The sequence below is a fragment of the Nyctibius grandis genome, chromosome 14, assembly GCF_013368605.1.
Source record: "Nyctibius grandis isolate bNycGra1 chromosome 14, bNycGra1.pri, whole genome shotgun sequence".
Lineage (NCBI taxonomy): Eukaryota > Metazoa > Chordata > Aves > Nyctibiiformes > Nyctibiidae > Nyctibius > Nyctibius grandis.
Genome location: NC_090671.1, coordinates 14,559,947 through 14,580,939, shown reverse-complemented (window position 1 = coordinate 14,580,939; position 20,993 = coordinate 14,559,947). Strand labels below are relative to the sequence as shown.

Here is a 20,993-nt window from a genome sequence, read left to right as displayed (position 1 = left end):
AAAACTTCTGCTGGAGGCGAGGGTGGAAAGTAGCGGTGGGGGCCTTGGCATGGCCGGCCAGGGATACCCGATCCTTAAGGGACAAAGGTGCTTGGTCACGGGGACAAGGAGAAGCTCTGGCACCTGTGGCTTTGCCTCCCCAGGGGGGAGCAAGGACCCCCCCCCAGGCCAGCAGCCATTGCAGAGCCAGGGCCCCACCTCAGGCACCCTCCCCTCCCTCCCAGCAGCGTTCCTACCAATGTAAGATCCCACCACAACATAAACAAAGTCATTTTTATTTAAAAAAACAAACCAAGGGGAAAAAAACCCAAACAAACAACAACCCATAACAGCCACAGAAAGTGTAAACGTCACTTGTACTAGTGTTACCTATCGGAGCAAATACCACAGAAAGGTTTACAGCGTTGTTCTATAAAAAATGATGTAATTTCCCAATGAAGAAGGCCCTTCGCTTCCATTAAAGCAATTATGAAGTCAAAGAGGGACTGGAAACCCAGCAGCATGCAGTCCAACCTCGTCTCCATCCTGGAAGTCCCAACAGTTATTTTCAACCGTGCCTAGAAACCTCAATTTGCTCCTACGAAGGCAAAGCACAAAAATCCCTCTGTTTTAAGATCTTAAAGATCTTTAATAATCTGCATCTGTCAACCCATTAATTGGCAGATCTTGATGAACAAACCTTCGCTGCTGCCATCAGCAAGTACCACAGAGTTTGTGGTCATCACAGCTCACATGTCATCCAAGGGATTAACATACCCAGTAAGAATCTAAAACCTTAAGTTTTCCTCTCTAAATGCCAACAAAAACCTCAGAGAACAACTTGAACCTTGGTCACAGCCTCCCCTCGGCTGCTGGGGGGGATAAACTCTGAAATCATGAGAGTACAGATACACCAAGCAACACTTCTGACCGTGTATGGTCTGTACAGTGCCTGGAGGCCATATTTCTAATAAATCTCATTATCTGTAGCAAAAAGCTAAAACCAAAAGCATTTGCCTTTTCTCCCGTGGAGTCAGCTCCACACCCCCAAACATGAAATCTGGATTTGCACAGCAGGATGCAGAGCAGCAGGAGGGGCACAGCAGCGTATTTACAACAGCTGAACAGCTTCACCTGTAAGAACTCTCTTCACAAGAGCCTGAAAATATATTCCCATTACAGCAGCAAACACAAATTAATATAAAACTCTCGTGTTTTTTTTTTTCTTTGCTTCAAACTAGGCTGAGACATGTTCAAACAGCAGAGGAGTTGTCCATGGAACACTCCAATCTGCTCTTTAAAAAACATTTTAAAAAAATATAACATCTCTAAAAGTTTGGTCGTTTGTTCCTTGATCACCATCCAAAGAGCAATTCTCAGGTCAGCAAAAGTTTTTCAGCAACAAGACAACCCCTGAAAGAGGGGCTGCTCCCATTAGACCCCGCAGGCTCCGCGCGCGGCTCAGAGCGCTCGCCAGTCTATGGGCTTCTTGCCCGATTTCTTGAGCAACTCGTTTGTCTTCGAGAAATGCCGACAGCCGAAAAACCCTCTGTTGACGGAGAGGGGCGAGGGGTGAACGGTCTGCAGGACGTGGTGGCGTTTCTGTAAAGCGTTAGAGGGAACCGCTCGTTAGATGTGAGTGCCTCCAGCTCCCTGCACGAGGCTGGTGGCTTCTGCCCCGACCAGTCCCTCTCCACACCTCCTCAGCCACCAGCCCAAGGAGCCAAAGAACTGGCTGTGAGGACCAAGACTTTTGTCCCACTGAGCAGAGGACAGACTATGTAACACAGCAGTAATACCCTGGCCATTTTTTAATTGCTGTAATCCCAACAGCAAGTTTTATACTTATTCATGAGCCTTTTCCTAGAAAAAAAAAACAGTTCTGTCCTCAACTAGACGCTTTTCTGACAACAGAAGGTTACACTTGCTCCACTTTTGTTGCTTAATTCTGGCAAAGGCTAAGCTGGAAAAGCAGGGCAACTAAATTTGACAGCAGTTCAGAGAGAAAACCCCAATTCTGGAAGGGAAGTGCCCTCTAGTGTCCACCCAACTGAGGGAAATAATTAGTGAGAGGGAAGAGATGAGGAATAACCCGTACCCTGTCGATGGAGCTGCCCTTCTTCTGGGCATAGGCTCCCCACAGCATGAAGACAACCCCGTGCAAGTTCTTGTTGAGCCAGGACACCACCACGTCCGTGAACTGCTCCCAGCCTCTCTCCTTGTGGGAGGTGGCCTGGTGAGCTCGCACCGTGAGGACAGCGTTGAGTAGGAGCACTCCTACCAAACAGAGCAGATACACAGAGGATGAAACAAAAATCAAGCGTTAGCTGCTTCTTCCTGCTTCCCCTGAGAAATGATAAATTAAATCTCAATTGTAAGGTACCCATTACGTAGCAGGCACTCAGAACTGATTTTCTCTTTCACAGACTGTTTCCAACCATGGGTCTGTTTTCTAGACAGGCTTTTTTATGACCTACAGGGTAAACGTTACTGGAGCACCTGGTAACTCACCTTGCTTGGCCCAGCCAGTTAGATCACCGTGACCAGGATGAGTGAAATCCTCAATATCCGTAGACAGTTCTCTGTAAATATTCTCTAAACTGCAAACAAAAACCATCAGAAGTTTTTTAATATACACATTTAAAGATAAGAGCAAACAGCAGCCCTTACTGCTCTCACACTACACAAGGGTATCAATTTTAATCTTATTATTTAAGGTAATAAAGGCATTTGTAGGAGCAGGGCAGCAAGGACTCCCCGTTGTGTGTCTGGCTGGAAGCTTAATGAGGTCTCAGCACAACTGAAAATGCAAATTTACATCCAGCATGCTCTTCAGAACACCACCAACCCACAGACAGTTACCCATACTTCTGCAGTGATGTTTTTTCTAGGCAATGCACAGCTCAAAGTGAAGTAGTCACAACACATTTCATATCAATTACCTGGCTCACAGCCACGAGGGACACAAAACTGCAAATAAGTTGTAAACAAAAAGGATTTTGCAAGTTGAGCACTGTCATACCTGGGAGGAGGTGGAACAGGCTTCTGGACACTGAAACAGAGCCCGTGAGCTTGATTAGGTCCATGATACGGATCTTGTCCCAAAATGACAACCTTTACCTGAAAGCAGACCTTTGTTAGCACTGAATTGTAATCAGTATGACTCCCAAAAAGAGGGAAAAAAAGAAAAAAAAAAAAGGCTTACAAATGAGGTTTATCCTAAAACAAACAGACAAAAAAAAAAGCAAAAGCAGAAACCCCAGGAACTGAAGTTAAATCACTGACATCTCATTATAAACAAGTGAAATAACACGGTCCCCACCAGACACTAAGGATTATCATCACCACAGCTTTGCTGCTAAGATTATGAAGATATTTTGAGTGCAGAAGACCAACATTTTCAGAGCCACAAGAAAACACCTTGTGAAGGTATCATCCAAGTGAATTTCCTCACATTTTAGTTTTATGCCACTTGCGGTGGTATTTTTGACACAGCTTATTGGCAATGGGATTACCTTAAACACTTTTTTTTAATTATAGCCCATTACAGATAATTAAAAAACCACGAGACATACGACAGCCAAAAATCAAGCATTATATTAAGTTGGTAACACTGGAAATAAAGTCCACCTAAATTTTTAAAGGCAATTCTGTGGCCAGTGAGGGTAATTGTCCTGGTTTCATTGGGATTTGGTTTCAGGTTGTGGCCAGCCATGGTGACCAGGGTCATTAGCAGTTAAACCCAGGGCAGCTGCCCCTGGCTGCCCACAGGTGTGTTCTATATCATTAACAATCAAGTTCACTATAAAAGGGAGGGCTTGGGGGAGAGGTGAGGCTGTTTTTGCTCTCCTTTCTTCTGGCCTCCCTTTTTTTTCCTCATTTCTGACGATTGGACAACTTGTTGCAACATGTAGCTAAATATACTTCTGTGTGTTTTGTGTTAGCATTTATATTGGTTTCTTTATTAAATCAGTTTAGTTTTAACCCACAAGTCTCCCTCTTTTTCCCAATTTCCTTCCTCAGTTGGGAAAGGGATATTGGGTGAGAGAAAAACTGTTATTGTTTAGCCCCAGGTGCAGGCTAAACGAAGACAGTAATAAAGCAATAAATCCATGTTGCAGTATCAGAGATGAAAGAGAAGCCAGGATTTACAAGTGAGAGAAACAACAGCCTCCACATCACATGGGGCTGACACTTAAGAGACCAAACATCAAACGAACACATTCATGCACCCAACCCCACATCTGTATCACTAAACACACCAGCAGCTGGAGTGACACCCCCACCACCTCCAGCTCTACTCACATCCCTGATGTGGCACATCTGCGTCCAGGTGAAGACTTGCTCGGGGGGCGGATACACTGTGTAGCGTTTTCTCTCTTCTGCTACAAACGCCATCAGCTGAGCGGGGGGGGAGAGGCAGCGGTTCAGCCCGGGGGCAGCGGGGAACCGCGGCCCCGCAGCCCCGCCGGCCCCTCTCACTCACCTCCACGAAGTAAGGCTTGGAGAACTCCGCGGCCAGCTCCCGCCGCCAGCTCTCCCCGAGGCCCGGCGGCACGCTCCGCTCCGCCAGCCGCTGACGCGCCGCCTCCTTGTTCCTGCGGATCCGCTCCAGCTGCTCGGGGCTCAGCGGCGAGGCTTTGCCCGTCTCATCCCCCGCCGCCTTCGCCTTCTTCGCGGCGCTGACCTGGGCATGGCGAGCCAGGAGGGTGATGCAGAGCGGGCGGGGGGCGCGGCGGCCCAGGCGCAGCCCGAGCAGCGGGAGCCGAGCGGCCGCCATTTCCCGGCCGCGCACCGCCCCCGGCGGGGAGGCTCGCGGGGCGCACGCGGGTATTTCGCGGCAAAACAACACCGGGCCCGCCCCCATTGGCCGCCGCGCCAAGCGGGTCCCGCCCACAAGCGGAAGCCTAAACTCTCGCTCCTCATTGGTCAACGAGAACGCGCTCGCTCCTCCCTATTGGCTTGCCACCACTGGCGGAGCACCGCTCAGCCTAGCAACAGTGACGCAACGGCGGCTCTCAGCGCCCATTGGGTAGGAGCGGCGGCGCGTGGCCTCGATTGGCAGGTCAGTCAAGCGTGCCCGGAGCGCGGGGTTTTTGGCCGTGGGCTCCCCGCCCCGCCACGGCCGCCAGCACCGTGAGACCCCCCCCCCGCCCTCCACAGCCGCCCGCTCCACAGCCGCCCTCCCCGCGACCGCCAGCCGCCTCTCCCCACTCCAGGGCCGCCGGTGCCGCCACCCCGCCCCCCCGCTCTCTACCTCAGCGTCGCCGCCCGGCTCCGGGGAGCGGCCGCGCTTCTTCGCCGGCGCGGCGCTGAAGAAGGAGTGCAGCGTCTTCTGCCCGATCATGGCGGCGGCGGAGCGGGCGAGGGGCAGCGGTGAGGGGCGGCAGCGGCACGGCGCGAGCCGGGGGTGCGGGACGCAGGTTTGGCGCCAAGAGCGCGCGCGTGCGTGCGTGAGGGGAGGGGGGATACGGCGCACCCAGGCGCATGCGCACCCGCGCCACCCTGCCCCGCCCTCGGCGGCCGCTGAGGGGCCGGGGGTTCCCGCTGTGGCCGCGCCCCCTCAGGGAGTCGCTGCCGGGAGGAGGAGGAGGCGCCCGCGCTGAGCTGAGCGTCCCCGCAGCCCCCCGCCGCCCTCGGTGCCTCCGAGCGGGCGCCGATGGACAGATACGTGGTTAAACGCCCCCCCGGGGAGGCGGGGTGCGGCGGCGGGAAGAGGCGGCGGCCGGAGGAGCCCCCCTCGAGGCAGCCCCCCTGGCAGGAGATCCGCGCGGAGGGCCTGAGCTGTGACTACCGGCTCCTCTTCGGCAAGGCCGAGGCTGACGGGATTTTCCAGCAGCTGGAGGAGGAGGTGGAGTACTTCGAAGGTAACGGGCGGCGGGGGGAGCCGGCTTCCAGCTCCGCCTGCAGCGCACGCCGCCCTGCCCCGGCCCGGTGAGGCGTTTCCCTGCCCCGGCCCGGTGAGGCGAGTCCCGAATGATTCCCATGGCCTGGGCAGAGCTGCCGGATGGTGGAGAGGTTTCTGCAGGCGCCTGGTGTTTGCAAAACCTGGCCCTGCGAAGTGAAGCGCAGGTCTGATCCTGCAGGGTTAGTTTTGCTTGGCTTGAAGCGTGTGCCACGTGTTTTCATTCACATTTTAATGTTTCCAAAGAACTGGGGTAGTCCTGGAAGGGTGACAGGAGTTTGTTGGTAGATGTAGTGTATGAGATAATCCCCAGTCACGTTAATTCAACAACAGAACGCGATGGTGGTGCTCATCCCATTCATCCCATTCAAGGGGGATAGTAAGGCTGTGTCAGACTTGAGTGTTAAGTACTTTGTTGGGACAGAAACACTTGAACACAGATGAGAGCTTTTGGGTTGTCATTGGCAGCGTACCGTTTCTGTTGTCCCACTGGAAGCTCCAAATCAAGGAGAATGTTGAAAATGTGAACTGCAGGGGCAATACAGAGTTGTGTTTGATCCTTCCCATTTCTTGTTTAAACAGGTGAAAGGACAAAATTGCACGTGTTTGGAAAATGGCATCAGATTCCAAGGAAGCAGGTAACCTACGGAGACCCTGAGTTAACATACACTTACTCGGGCGTTACCTTCTCTCCTAAGCCGTGGATCCCAGTTCTCAGCCGTATCAGAGAACGCGTCACTTCGGTCACAGGACATACTTTTAATTTTGTTCTTATTAACAGGTATGTCTGATTTCCAGTTGCATCAAGCAACTTGTTCAAATGAAAAATCGCTTGTGCAACACTTGACAGATCATTGACAAGTCATTTGACGTTCATTTAATTGGATTGGTAGAAGAACTAACTCATCTGTTCTGTGTACAGATATAAAGATGGTGGGGACCACATAGGTGAGCATCGAGATGACGAGAGAGAACTGGTTCCACGCAGTCCCATTGCGTCCGTGTCCTTCGGAGCTTGCAGGGACTTTGTTTTCAGGCACTGTGATTCCAGAGGGAAGAACGCAACGCGCCACATTAAGCCCATCACGCTGCAGCTAGCCCATGGTAGCCTGCTGCTGATGAAGTACCCCACCAATGTGTATTGGTACCACAGCCTGCCCACCCGCAAGAGAGTACTGGCCCCAAGAATCAACCTCACGTTTCGGAAAGTGATGACTGTAGCCAAGAAGTGAAATACTCAGCAATCAAGCATCTGGTCTTTTGACTCTGAAAATAGAAGCTTAATTTCCCGACATAACTGTCAATTTCTCGTTCAAACACTGTCTTTGATGATCCAAGGTACCAGATGAGCAAATTAAACCAGGAGAGAAGATAGCATACTTGGTAACTTGCTAATAAAGACTGCAACTCCTGATCTTAAATGCCAAGAATACTTTGTCTCTGTGAAATGTTGCTGTATTCCTGCTGACACATGTTTGTAATGAGTAATACCCTTGTTTTGCTCAGGAAGAAGTTTCTTCTCAGCTGATCTTAATCTAGCCGGTTTTCCAAAAAGATGAAAATACATCCTTGAGATAGCAGTGAAATAGGTTATAAATATGATAAAGTACAAGATGTAATCATTTCGAGTGAGCCTGGAAGCTGATACAGTTCAACAGGTGACGCTTCCTTGTATGCTTTGTCAGTGAGCTATGTTTGCTTGGTTTTTTAAAAATAAAATACAAATGAGTGACGTGAAAAAGAGGAGTGTTAAGATATGAATATAACGAGTACAACGTGGCTGGCTGCATGTTTTACAGTCACTCTGACTTTTGTCTGCTTGTATCCTTCTGCTGCTCTACCTCCTGACAGGGGAGATGGGGTTCTTTTGGTCAGTAGCGTGGTGGGGCAGGAGGAGGCAGGAGGTGGTGCTGCACAGGGAGAGGGCCTTTTCTTCCTTCGGTCCTTTGTACTGAAAGCAGGGAGCATGAGCTGACCTTTTGGGGAAGGACTGGGTTGGGCCATTTATATGGACAACACAACAGGCTATAACTTCTGACAGTGTCTTTTTCTAAATAATTATCCCTAGGGATTCCATTCTGAGCACCTGAAAGCCATCACCTTCCACGCTCACAGTGAGTCCTGCTAAATGAGGAAAGACTGTCCAAAGTCACCAGCAGAATCAAGCAATGGTAAGTACTGAGTGAGAATGTGAACTGCTCCCTGTGTAACCAGGCTACAAGCACTGAATTGGTGATGGGCTCGATCCTTCAGTGGTAGATCCATCAGGGCTATGGAGTTAATGTCTGTTTAGACAACTTGGAGTTGGTACTTTCCACCCTCTGCCACTACCAGAAAATGCCATATGTAGCGTGAAGAGCTCCTGCCTGAGAATGTGAAGTGCTGCTTCTATCACATATACCAAAGGCCATTTGGCTTATAGCTTGATCTTTGTTTCGAGACATTACCACACGTGAACAGCTACTTTTTCTAATAAGTTTGTTCTTTTATTGCTACTGTACAGTTACAAAAATACCCTGAAGTGAAAACACAACTTCAAACAGCAATGCAGTGGTTTGACTATAATATCATACACTTTTAAATAATGCACAAAATAAGACAATAATAATCCGAACATAGAGATGTCATCTTGGACGTCTTATCTGATGTTTTTTAACCTTTTACATTTTATTAACACCTTCTCCACCATGGAAGCTTGTGAGTAACAAGTTACAGCGTTTGATGAGCCTTGTGTGCGTGCACAGAGCCCAATGACTTCAAAAGATGAGGGTTGGGTGGCAAACACCTGCAGAGGTCTTTGATGCCTACAGTAGGCTGGGAGTGTGTAGCACAGCTCAGGACCAGGACTGAGGTGCCAATATTTGCTTCCTTCCTCACACTGAGGGCTAAGCCAACACTATCTACTCCTTCCTAACAGTGAAAGCTAGAACAAATGGTGACTACTCAACCCTCATCTTTATAGCCCTTGAGGAAGCTTTCAGAGTAAATCTGCAGCTGAGTGAAATTGAGCAGTTTATCAGTGTCATACAGCGACTGCTTTCATTCTCATCAAACTGGCCCCTGCTGGAAAGCAGCTCTATGCAAAAGGAAAAGAAAAATCTATTGAATATGCAAGCTTGCAGGAATATGGGGCTTTACATCCCTGGTACAAGCTGATGAGTTTCAGACTTAGTCCATTGTGTGCGTATGTTCTGACCCACCTCCAGCATTACTGCTTTCTAAACAAAGTGACCTGTTCACATGAACTTCACAAAAATTCAGTTAAAAACTCCAAACAGACCCTGTTGAGAATAGGTATTGCAGCATATACACTGCTGGCAGTGGAAATGTTTTGAAGTTCTGAGGTACAAATGGTAGACCTGCTGGAGCTAGCTGCTTGGCATGGTGTTTTTCCTTAGGTGACACCCAGTACTGCTTTACAGAGCTCCTACTGCACCCCCCTGCTGCCCGGAACAGAGGGCTTGCTTCTTTTACCTTCTGCAAGGCCGTTAGGTCTCTGCTCAATGGCCAGGGCATTTCTGGCATTTTGCATCCTTGTAGCATTTTTGCTTTTCTTGTTGTTTTTCCATAACTTAAAATAGAAAGGTTAAAACCATGCTACTGCTAGCCCAGCACAGACAGGGAGACTTCCCAGGAACTAGTACGTCGGTGGATTTATAAGACTATTTTAGGTACTATGAGCATTACTTGGAGCAGGAATTGTGATCCATCCTCTGGAATGATGAGTTGTGTAAGTAGTTTTTCATATCCAGCCCTTACCCCTCCTGTTTTGGCTGGTTTTGAGCCTCCCATTAAGAAACTCCAAATGCCTATGAGCTTTGGGCAGCAATATGAACATACGAGGTACAAAGTTGCCCTAAAATAGTATTCAGACAGTTGTTACCATTTGAAAACTTAGTTGCTGTTTTACACCAAAAAAGCTTGTCTGATGAATTAAGTCTTTATTTTCCTCCAAGCTTACAAGGATAGAAAAGACCTAAAAATAGCCTACATACTTTATTCCTAGTAATTTAAAAGCAGTCAAAAGGATAATTTTTGCTGCTTCTCCCTCTGTTTGGGATTTTTTTTTTCCACACATCAATCTAGCGCAGCAAAGTACACCTTCCTTCTATTTCTGTGGCAAGCAGTGTGTCTGATGCAGTGACACCAGCCTCTTCAGACTGCTGTGCTACTTCACAAGACAAGTAAGTGCCCACCAGGCCCGATTCCATCGTGCATACTCCAACTTACCAAGGATGCTGGGGTTGCTCTACACCTCTGCACACAGTCACAGCTGGTACAAGCTCTAAAGCTCATGTGCAAGCCAGGCAGCGTGTATCTGAATGGTTGGTGAGAAATGGCAGTTTTCAGCATTAAAATAGGAAGGGCAAATCTAGAACACCAGTTACAGTAGCCTGGAAGTCACAGCATTAAAAGTTGTAGTCGATACTACAAGCAACTGTATTCAACAGTTTCGTAGTGATGAAGGAGATCACAATACTGACTGCTAGCAAGCACTTCTGTCTCCTGATCCCAGCTATAGTCCAAAGATGGAAAGCAATAAGTCAGGGTCTTGGCTCTTAATAGATAAAAAAATTATCTTTTCTCCTGGAAAAAGGAATCTGCACTTTGAATCAGCAGAAGTACTTCTGTGATATATGAAGAACTAAAATGTTAGGAAAATTATGTGAACAGGGAAGTTGTTTTTTGGATCGTGCACGTTATGTAGAGAGGCCTTCATTGAGTAGCTGGGATGTCAAGAGAAATCTGACTCCGTTAGTAGTTCATCCCATCATCTTGAGACACTTACCAGAAAGCAACTGACATGCAGTGGAGTCAGACAATGGTAGTGTTACTATTCAAATAAGCTCAAGGCACTTTGTTTCTTCAGTCATTGCCTTTGATAACAGCAGCTTCCCATCAACCGCTTCTGGGGCTCCCCTGTTCAGAAATGTCTGCAGTGAAATGTACAGGATTAAGCATCTCCCTTTGAAAACGTACATACGTGTCAGAAGGTGGAATACTGCCTTGGGAGGTCTGTTTGAAATGTCTGTTTCAGAGCTGTGACGTTGACAAAATTACTACCTAACGAACAAAATAAATGCTTCCCTAATACAGATGCACTTTGGGCTGCACAACGTTAGCAGGCCAACTTTGGGTCACGTAGTTTTGGTACAAAACACAACTCCCAGCAGGAGCCAGGCAGTGCTGTAGAGGGAGGGGAACGTTAAAGGGCCTGTGGTGGGTTATTTGCATAACAGGAGGTGCAACGTAGATCTCGTTAGAGGAATTCTGTCAGTTTTTCTGCTCTCTTCATCACTCCTCAGCCCTCAGCTCCCAAGTTTTGGTGCTGCACCCTCGAGTGAACACGCTCATAAAAAAGCAAGTAAGCACTAGAAGAAAGGACTTCCTGCAAGCTCGCTTTGCGAACGGTGTCGTCTGAAATCCACAGCCACTGACTGCTCACAGCGAGGGGGTTCTTCGGAGAGGGTGGAGAGCGGCGGTAGGTCACAAAGTGTCCAGAATGCATGTCTCCATGATGAACTACAACTGCCATCAGGCGGTAAAGGTATACGGGGGAACTGAAGGACAAAGGAGAAAAAGGAGAGGGTCAGCAGCGCTCGTGGATCACACACATAGCAGAAGCAGCCCCACTTCCTTTGTCTTCAGTTCCAATTTCTTTTTAGAGCAAATAAATGGCTCCGCAGGAGACACACTGCCTTGCAATTACTTTTCTGTATATCAGGTCTTCACTGCCGTGCTGCCTTATTCTATTATCAAGAAAACCAAACCATTTATTTTAAAAGTTTACGCTACAGAGGGCTACTACATTTTGTACAGCATAACTGTTTGAATTTTGCAACAGCTTTTTCCATCAAACCTACCAATGTGCCAGCATTTAGTTCTTAAAGCACTGTTATTGGACAGAAAAGCTATCCTAGAAGGACGTGCTTTTAACTGAAAAGAGGGAAAATTGCAGCAGGTAACCCACAGATAACGATGGACGCTTTCAAGGACTCACTCTACAACTGTTTTCATAACAAACATTTGGCACAAAATGCTTCCAGGCTCCTCATTTCACACAGTGACTGAGGGAATTGTCTTCCCCGTGGGGAAAATACACAATGGCAGATAGAAGAATTGGTATAGAACTAACTGCATTGGTCACCAGCGTGAAAATAAGTGAATATTCTCAAAGGCCAAGAAAACAGGTTATCAGGAGAAGCATCAAGACTGATTTACTAAGTAGAATCATGGCAGCTGCAACTTACATCAAGCTTGTTAAATACAATGCTTGAAAGAACTCTGTGAGAGATTTATGGATTTCTTGCAATAGTTTTAAAATCAAGAGTAAGGGAAAAAATGAAAGGAAGGGGTAGAGGAAAACGGCAAGAATAAGATTATGGTTATTCAGAAGGATGATTTACTGCACCATGAACCAGAGAAAGGAGATTTTGAGTTCTTGTGATATGCTCTACTCCCTTTTCTAGGAGAGAAACGGAGTCAAAGACAACCACTAAAAATAGGCCAAGAGAAAAGCAAAAGAATTCTGCACAGGAGCTAGGATAGATGTTAAATTCTGTGACTATGCAGCCTCATAATAAAGACAGAATAAAGGAAGACATAATCTGAAGGGACAGAAATTACAGAATAGGGTACAAATGTCTAACTTACCTGCATTCAGGGAATGCAGCAAGTGGGAAAGTTCCCGAGGACATTAAAAATGAAGAGGAGCAGGCACCGTTCCTGAAGAGCGGTTTAGTGCCAGATGGCTGTTCTGCATCTGCCAGAGAAAGTAGACATTCAGTAATTGAACTTAAATGTTAAGTTTAAGACATAAAACATGCGAGTTCTGTGCTATCTGGGATTTTTTTTTGTTTGTTTGTAAGTTTTTTTAGTATTTAGTAGGATCAAATTAAATTATCAAAACTGAACTGTGAGCTTGGAACAGGGTATCCTACCTGTCCTCTTTGCACAGATCCAAATAAAGATACTGCTTTTATGTTCATTCTGCAGATCAGAAAGTTTCATCACTGAAATGCAGAAATACCCAATAGGTTTTATTTTCAAAATAAGTACCTGAAAGTTTTACTGCTATCCCACCCTTTGTTCCAGGTGTTGTCTCTTCAGAGTTTTTCTGATTCAGCTCATTCTGGCTTGATTTATGAACAGGAATGCGATATTTGTAGATGTCCATGATCAGGAACTCATTGAACTGTACGTGTTCGTGACGTTTCAGAGGAGTGCCTTGGTTTGACCAGCTCAGTCTTTGCAGATGGATGCACAAACACTGAGGGAGCTTCAGCAATGTTCCACAGAAAAGGAGAATCAAATATGTTTTAAATGAAGAGAAACAGCTGTTCTGGTTAAAAGCATACTAACCAAACTGGTGAGTCTAGTGGATATGTTCCTTTATATGCTACTACATCTTCGTGTAACCTTATTGGCAATAGTATCCCTAAGACATGACACTAACTCACAACTCTCTTGAGATGTCTGCTAATGCCACTACTGCTTGCTCACTAGGCAGCAGGATAGATAGCTAATGGTAATTGTTTTCTCCAAATGGAAGAAATATCAATAAAAAGGCATGCGTGTTCCTAAAAAGCCCACCTGTCAATCTCATTTAGCTGCTTGATCAGTGAGGTCAAAATGAGGATTAGAATTTGTTGGAGCGAGTTGTTTGAAGACATTTGCTAATACTCAATAAGTAATGGCTTTGCACAGTGGGAGTACCAGGGGGAAAAAGGTCAAGTGGTTATAAATACCTGACATTCAAAGTCATGCCAGGGTTAACCTCTATCAATAAGTACACATTATTATTGATGGCACCTGAGGCTCTTAATTACAGACCAGTGCCCTGTATTATATCATTACAGAGCAAAAAATAATAAAAGCTTCCAATATAAACTACACCTGCTGTCTAGCACCATGTTCACTTGTTTAAACCAGCTGTATTTAGAACATTTTAATTTCTTTGAAACATGCAGTTGCTAAAGATCCTACAAACATTGTATATGAATCACTTCACTTACCAAGGAAATCAAGAATTAATGCAAGACATATGAACTGCCACTGAGCCAAACTCAGGTTTAAGTGTTTCGCTGAATAACAGTAGAATGCTCACATTCTTTAAGATGGAGAGTTTGATGTTTTGCTGAATTGAGGCCTCAGTGCCTCCAAGTATTTGACAAATGAGCTTCCTTTTTTTAAGTAAAACATTAAAGTAGTCTAATACTAAGAAGTGGACATCAAGCAAAGAGATCAAAGAAATAAATTACTGTGTAATAGGATATAAAAACAGATTTGGAGGGTTAGCTTGCCTCACCTTTCCCAACTTTAATTGCTTAACAAATGTTGTTCTCTGGTTTTCTATGCTCTGTCCATTCCGAGTCCCTTCTGCCTGAATCTGAAATCAAAGGGAAAAAAATAAAGCCATTTGATTACCTGCTGTTCTTTGGCTCTGTGCTATTGTCAAATTGCAGCAACTGTAAAATACTGTTTAAAATACCAGAATAAAAATTATCCCAAATATTATCTAAATGATACCTGGTAATTACAGAATAAAATATTTGTAAATTTTGTAATATTAGTAATAAGTAAAGCTTCAAAATATTCTGTGAGATAAGAACTCCATTTTAAATATAAGAAATTCCAAGCAGGCTAGAGGCTTTCCTGAACTCATGAAGAAAGGAGCAGAAAACTGAAGCCATAATTCTGTCAGCAGGCTTAAAACTGAGCTAGAAAGCTATATAAATTAAAATCACATACTTTAGTGCAGTTGTCACACACAACATCCTTCACAGATTCCGAGGAGATGAAATGATGGAGGCAGTGGTCCAGCGTCATAGGACGACCCTTAGTACAAAAGAACAGAATTATTTGCAGTAATTTTAGGGTGCACACCACTTAATTTTGTGAAAGCATTTTTCATAATTTCTTCTCGGAAACTACAGAACTGCAGACTTATTTCTTGAGAAAACTGACTAAATGGCTTTGAGTATAGAACACTGATAATGTAACTATGGGGATTCTTCCCCAGCGTGGATTAAACATGGAAAACATCCCAGCCTGTAGAAAAGAACAATATCTATGAGTCCCTGTGTGACTCCTTTAGTGGGGCTTTAAACTACAGCTTCCTGGCCCTGCTACTATTTTTCTCTAAAGTTCCAGCACTTCATGGGTCACTTTATGACCCTCACTCTGACCCTCTACATAGCAGCAATCCAGCATTTAACTGAATTTAGGCACTCCTTTCCTATCCATCCTTGTAGACTGTATTACATACTGCCAAGTATGGAGGGCGTAACCTTCAATGATGGTATAAAATAAAACACAAATAGCAGAAGATGTGTCCAAATCCCCATCCTAGCTGTCCAGGAGCATATTCTGCAGGTACAAGTCAAGAGTTTCCATGAGTTCAAGTAGTTTCTACTTGTCTGGAAAGACAAATCGCTAGCAGATATTAAGTATATTTATAGTTCAAAAATGTCCAGCACATTTTGCCCCCAGAATCTACAATCTCTTGTCATTGGAAGTTTTTCAGAGAGCCAAAAAGAAACGGAAACAACTTCCCATTGAAACCACTTGATCCAAAAGCCCCTATTGGGTAACTTGTGTGCTATCACCACAGAGACTGAGCACCCAAAGGTCACCTTCCAAGACTGCCAGAAACAGCCCTCAGGACACGATTTGGTCTGTTCCAATTACACAGAAAGGACCAAATACTCCACCAGGAGAAACAGAAAACTCTAGTGGTGTCAACATCATGCTTGTTGTACTACCTGGTAGTTTGCACTAACACATTAGTGATAAGGTATTGTATTAGCACAACAGGATCGTTTATAAAAAAGGCAAGAAAATAAACTCTAGCTACTCATTTACACTCAGGCTGTAGCATCTTAAAAAGGCATTAGTGAAGAGAAAGCTCTGACAACAAGGCAACAGGCAGACTGGCTGGATCACACGTCAGTGAGGGATACGTACCCACACAGCTGCTGGAATACTCAGTGAGAGGCTGTCAAAGGTATCGTACCGCACGGGACTCTGCAAGAAAATATTTCACATCTCCAGTGAGCTCAAATTTACAACAGTCCAAAAATCCACCTTCACACAAGATGAACACATGCCCTCTGCTGTCCACAATTATCTGGTGGAACAGGGTCAGAAACATCCTCTTTGCCAAGCACTGTGCTAGGGAACATGGTACACAAGGTGCTACTTACCCTGTTTGTGCTGAAGCTGCCCCTGCTCACTTAAATCTGCATGGTTTTGAAAAGTAAAAGTACTAAACGTACTCTCACAGTCTGATCACAAATGAGATTTACTTTCTGTATTTTTTCTTTATCCAGGTTATCTTCATCTCCTTACTCTGGATAACTGGGCTGCAATTTACTTTGGCTTTGCATGTGCAATCTCGATACTGTGTGCTGAATGAATAGCATCCTAAAATGCTACCCACGTGAGTGGATTTTTAGTATATGATACCTGTGGTACTGAATACAAAATATAAGACACCTATTACTCTGCCTGATAAGACAGCTATTATCCCCACAAAGTGGATCACACTTAATTGTCTTCATGTATACATACTACAAGACACACATTCTTATACCTGGTGTTCACAGTGCTTGCAAACCATGTTGCTGGTCAGCCTTCCGTGAAAAGGATGCTGAGATTTCCAGTGATTTGACACAGGGGGAAGAGACCCTGAAACACAAAGTGGAAATTGTCCTTTTATTTTCAATACATCCGTGTTCATCACTGCAATTCCACATTTTTGGACCACAATAACAAAAGTAACTGCTCTAAAACGTGTTCTGTCCCACTGACAAATAATTAACTTTTTTTTTTACAGCTGAAGAGCTATATTTCAGTCCAGTACAGACAAAGATCAATTAATATTATTCCTTAATAAACAAAGCAACTACACTATGAGTATTCATATTTCAGAATGGAAAAAAGCATACCTCTTGTTCTGCAGCTTATTTGCTTTTGGGTTATTTCTGGCTGCTACAGAGGAAGACAAAAGATTTCATTAACCCTACCTTAGAAACCATTAAGTATGTTCTTATCTCATCCCTGACATGCTTTTCTGACATTAGAACAATTGTGGGAGTTGGAGTGTCTCTTTATATTTGAGGAAGGCCAAAAAACCTGGTACACAACAAATTTATAATTGACAAAACACTTCTAATAAAATTAATAACTAATCTGCAGAATTCTCTGCCTCAGAGTACTAAAATAAAAGCGTAACAGATTTTATAAACCTTTCTTATATATTTCAGACAAAAGAGGTACAAACTTTCCGTCTGCATGAAGTTTACCCCTAGACTGGAGGATAAGATAAATTTCACCTCCAAATGGACTATTACAAAAATGTGCATTTTGCAGTTTTCAAACCTCTTTTATGTGTCAACTCTTACAAATAAGAGTAACTGCTTAGATGGACTGCTGCTCCACGCTAGTATTTCATTCCCTATATTCCATGGATTTAGGAATGCAAAAGCCCTCATGAAAGTGGGATCACTGTAAATTTGAATACATTTGCTTACAAAAACCACTTTTATTCTTTAGATTGCCTGGCCTATTGATTCATTTCTGTACTAACGAACAGCTCTGTAAACATAACGAAAGTATCTTCAGTTTCTAAACAGACACTTTATACTTGACACACTTAGGAATCTAGGCAGACTACGAAACTTCTCCTGACAATGAAATAATATTGGTAAAGTCACCTCCAGCGAATGCACATCGAACAAGTGTGTCACACGTGGCTGACGATCCCGTTCATCTTCTAAGGAAGAGGTAAGGACATGAAACAGTTCATGAGCATCCTATTAAATAGAGGCATAAGACTTAGAGGAAGCAAAACCACAAGACATCAAAACATACACCAGGAGTACTGATACACATGTGACTACATCATTGCAGGAGGAATTTAAAGGAAAAATTACTGCTTTGAGCCCACCTTACGTATCAATAGTAATCATTTGTGCATCTGCTGCAGTTTTGCCAAAAAGCTTTTTCTATAAAGCTGAACTTTGTAACAACGCACAGCACTAAAAATATTCTGGGCCAGATAAAAGAGACTAAAATACTTGGAGGAAAAAAGAAAAATGAATGCACAAATGCCTGCTTTCCTTGATTTCAATAAAAGCATAATTGTGATCTCTGCTGTTTGCTTTGGCTCTGAAATATAAAAGACAGAACCATGTTTTATGAGTGAGATAATTGGTCAAGTTCATTGGCCGGCTGTACTTACTCAGGGGCTGAAAATACTGAAAACAAGAATTAGAAATCTTGTATGTTACATGTAACTAAATCTGGAAATGGTGGAGTCCATCCCTCAAAGCAGCGTGGCACGTTAGCATAGACCCATTATCGACAACGAAGTTTGGGCTGTATCTCTTCTATTTTAATATTACTGGCTCCAACTGTACCAAATCTGAACGTAATTAAGTATGAGGTTTTGAAGCAGCCAGGGTTTCCATGATGAATATCTAAGCAAACTGAAAACCCCATTCATCAATCACAGGGTTGTTTTCCTTCACTTTTTAAAGCAAACTTTTCACTACAGATTTGACACTCAGGGCTATTACGACCATAGCTTCAATTTTCTGTTCTGCCCTCTCTGAGCACTGAGGTGTGTATCAGGCAGTCTAACTTGAATTCCGTAATCACCTGCTCTTCAAACGATGAGATCTGCCACCTGTACAGTCTTAAAACTTCTAACAGGCAGCTTGCATCCAGGACATCATCTTCTGTTACCTCTTGACAGGATAAAGCTAGAGACATTGCATTTCAAAATGTTACAAGGAGCCACAGAGAACAGTTAGAACACAAATCTGTTTATTTTAGACTGTATGTTACTTAAGCATCATATACTTGATTACAGCAGAGTTATTCTTGATTAAGACAGGTAGACAATGACAATCAAACTAGTATGTATTAATTACCATTCTCATCTGACTCAGGCTAACAGACTGCATACATTCTCCTCATACATATGCAAAGCGAAAGGTTTCTCAAGTGATACAGGGAAAACAAATAATATAAACACTGTCTGGAAAGACAAATTTTACTGGTGGATTGGGTAAAAATTGGTACTTTACATGTCACAGAAACCCCAGTATTAATGCCCTGTCATCCTTACGTCAAAGGCACACACTTAACTGGCCCAATTTTAGTATGAACATCCCAAGACAGGAGAACTTCCAATGGATTTCCTTTAACACAAAGCCCTGCGAGGAAAGCCAGGAGAGCCAACAGATTGCTTAAACATTCTGAGTGCTTAAATAGGATGTAACTGAGACATGGATTTAGCACAGGGGCAAGTCTGAAACGGGTTACCACATTGGGCTTAGAGCTTTAACATTTTTATCCAGCATTATACAAAGTACCTCATTTAATAGTCCATATTTTTGGTAATATAGTAAGCTTGGGGAAAAATGCTTAAATTATTTTATAATGCATTAATTATAGATAGAATTCTGAGTGCTCATCTAATCGTGATCATATTTTCCTATTCAATTTTACTGAGTTCGTTTTCATACTGGTTTAACCATTAATACTCTGTGAACAGCAAATGCATTAAAGCCTGTGGCAATGGGTTCCATAACCACATTTTCAGCACCCTTGTTGCCCTCTACCTCGATTTGTTCAACCTGCTGGCAGGTTAACGATAACATTTATGCTAAATATTTTCTTCTTAGTTTATCACAACATGAAAATGTTAAAGTACCTCTGAGGAGATGCAGCAAAGTGACTGACAAGTATCGATGCTCCGTGGGCTGGTTCTGCTGTGTCTTGTGTTGTGCTGTGAATTCCTCCAGCCACTTGATGAAAGAGGGACAGGAGGATAAGCCTTGCAGCAAAGAGTTCATGAAACAGGTGTTTCCCAAGTTAAGAAGGCCAGGTACAAGCCCTACAAATAGAAGTGTAAGAGTTTACACCATAAAGTCTAGGAAAACCTTCCCATTTTTCAGTAGCAAGTGTTGTGTTAAGTATTAAAATTAAATTATTTCAGGTTATTTGCTGCTTGCACCCCATGAAAACTAGAAGACCCTGGTATGTACAACAGCATACTATAAAGTGTTAATATACATGGTGGTCTCTGAGACTTACATCACTCTAAAATCTTTTTAAATTTTCCTTGAAAAATACTCTTTTTTTTTTCCTGATAGGAACAGATTTCTATGGACAACACTAAGGTTCAGGAATATCTGGTAGTCACCGTAAAAACTGTAAAATTCTTGGTTCCAATACACAATACAGGAGCCTGCGGGGTCACTGCTGCCGTTGGGCACTTTGGCTTGGTTTGGTGAAGCTTTTTGCTCAGATTAGTGCGTGGTTATGAAAACTCCTGGGTTGCCAGGGATTAAGAAGAGGTGTCCCTGTACGGCTGCTTAGCAAGAGACTGTCGCTTCTCTTGTACTAATGGTCAGTAAGAACACGTTTATTGTGTATTGCAAAATGTAAAATAAAGTGCATTATCTGCAGCAGTTCAGTAAGGAACTTCTCACAGGACACAAAAATACGTGTAAGGAGTCACAATTTTAGACAAATGCCAATCGATACAATTAATACATTATGTAAATAACAAAAGTCCTTTGTCCAAGATGTATTTTTTTTTATTTGTTACATTTCTAAACAGGACAGTGACCAAAATTTTATCTTTAGCAAGAGAAAAGCACTTCCATAAGCTAAGAGCAAACCCCGAGGCCGGAGCGCTGCTGGCACCCAGCCGGAGCTCACGGCCCGGGCTCGGGGCTGCCTTCCCCCGGCCCCGGGCCCTCCCTACCTTTCCTGCGCCTCTTCCTCTCGGCGATGGGACCCCACAGCACGTACATCCCCGCCGCCACAGCCGCGGCGAGCCCCCCGATGACGCCCCAGTTCCTCATCACTTTATACCTGGAACGGGGAAAAAAATAAACCACAAACAACCCGCCGCCGGGCACTCGCCGCTGCGGAGCCGCGCAGCAGGGGGCTGCGGCCCGCGCCGCCCCGTGCCCCCCGCCCGCCCGGGCCGTCCCCGCTGACCTGGCCGCCGCACCGGCCCGCACCAACCGCCGCACCGCCCCGTCCGCCCCCGCGGCGCCGCCGGGCAGCATCGCCCCGCCGGAACCAA

General features: G+C 44.7%; 3 protein-coding genes across 5 annotated transcripts; 1 reads left to right on the top strand and 2 right to left on the bottom strand.

The window, feature by feature from the left end:
* Window positions 1–259: 259 nt before the first annotated feature.
* On the bottom strand, window positions 260–5,351 carry UNG (uracil DNA glycosylase). Of its 2 annotated transcripts, XM_068412705.1 has the most exons (7): window positions 5,237–5,351; window positions 4,466–4,666; window positions 4,285–4,380; window positions 3,002–3,099; window positions 2,491–2,579; window positions 2,078–2,256; window positions 260–1,581 (listed from the first exon to the last, which is right to left on the bottom strand). In XM_068412705.1, the coding sequence occupies exons 1-7, from the start codon at window positions 5,324–5,326 to the stop codon at window positions 1,441–1,443; spliced, it is 894 nt and encodes a 297-aa protein (XP_068268806.1). In that variant the 5' UTR covers window positions 5,327–5,351; the 3' UTR covers window positions 260–1,440. The 2 variants fall into 2 exon arrangements, with proteins under 2 accessions (XP_068268806.1, XP_068268805.1); XM_068412704.1 differs by lacking the exon at window positions 5,237–5,351 and having other exon boundaries at window positions 4,466–4,772.
* Window positions 5,352–5,499: 148 nt separating this feature from the next.
* ALKBH2 (alkB homolog 2, alpha-ketoglutarate dependent dioxygenase) lies at window positions 5,500–7,305 on the top strand. The gene is made up of 3 exons (XM_068412290.1): window positions 5,500–5,846; window positions 6,467–6,665; window positions 6,807–7,305. Exons 1-3 carry the CDS (start codon window positions 5,639–5,641, stop codon window positions 7,114–7,116), a joined length of 717 nt encoding a protein of 238 aa, XP_068268391.1. The 5' UTR covers window positions 5,500–5,638; the 3' UTR covers window positions 7,117–7,305.
* Window positions 7,306–8,348: 1,043 nt separating this feature from the next.
* USP30 (ubiquitin specific peptidase 30) lies at window positions 8,349–20,993 on the bottom strand. 2 transcript variants are annotated; one of them, XM_068412287.1, is made up of 13 exons: window positions 20,906–20,993; window positions 20,667–20,776; window positions 19,608–19,790; window positions 18,548–18,651; window positions 17,602–17,700; window positions 16,834–16,876; window positions 16,479–16,573; window positions 15,851–15,910; window positions 14,636–14,722; window positions 14,193–14,273; window positions 12,944–13,163; window positions 12,539–12,647; window positions 8,349–11,445 (listed from the first exon to the last, which is right to left on the bottom strand). In XM_068412287.1, exons 1-13 carry the CDS (start codon window positions 20,974–20,976, stop codon window positions 11,187–11,189), a joined length of 1,521 nt encoding a protein of 506 aa, XP_068268388.1. In that variant the 5' UTR covers window positions 20,977–20,993; the 3' UTR covers window positions 8,349–11,186. The 2 variants fall into 2 exon arrangements, with proteins under 2 accessions (XP_068268388.1, XP_068268389.1); XM_068412288.1 differs by having other exon boundaries at window positions 16,834–16,873.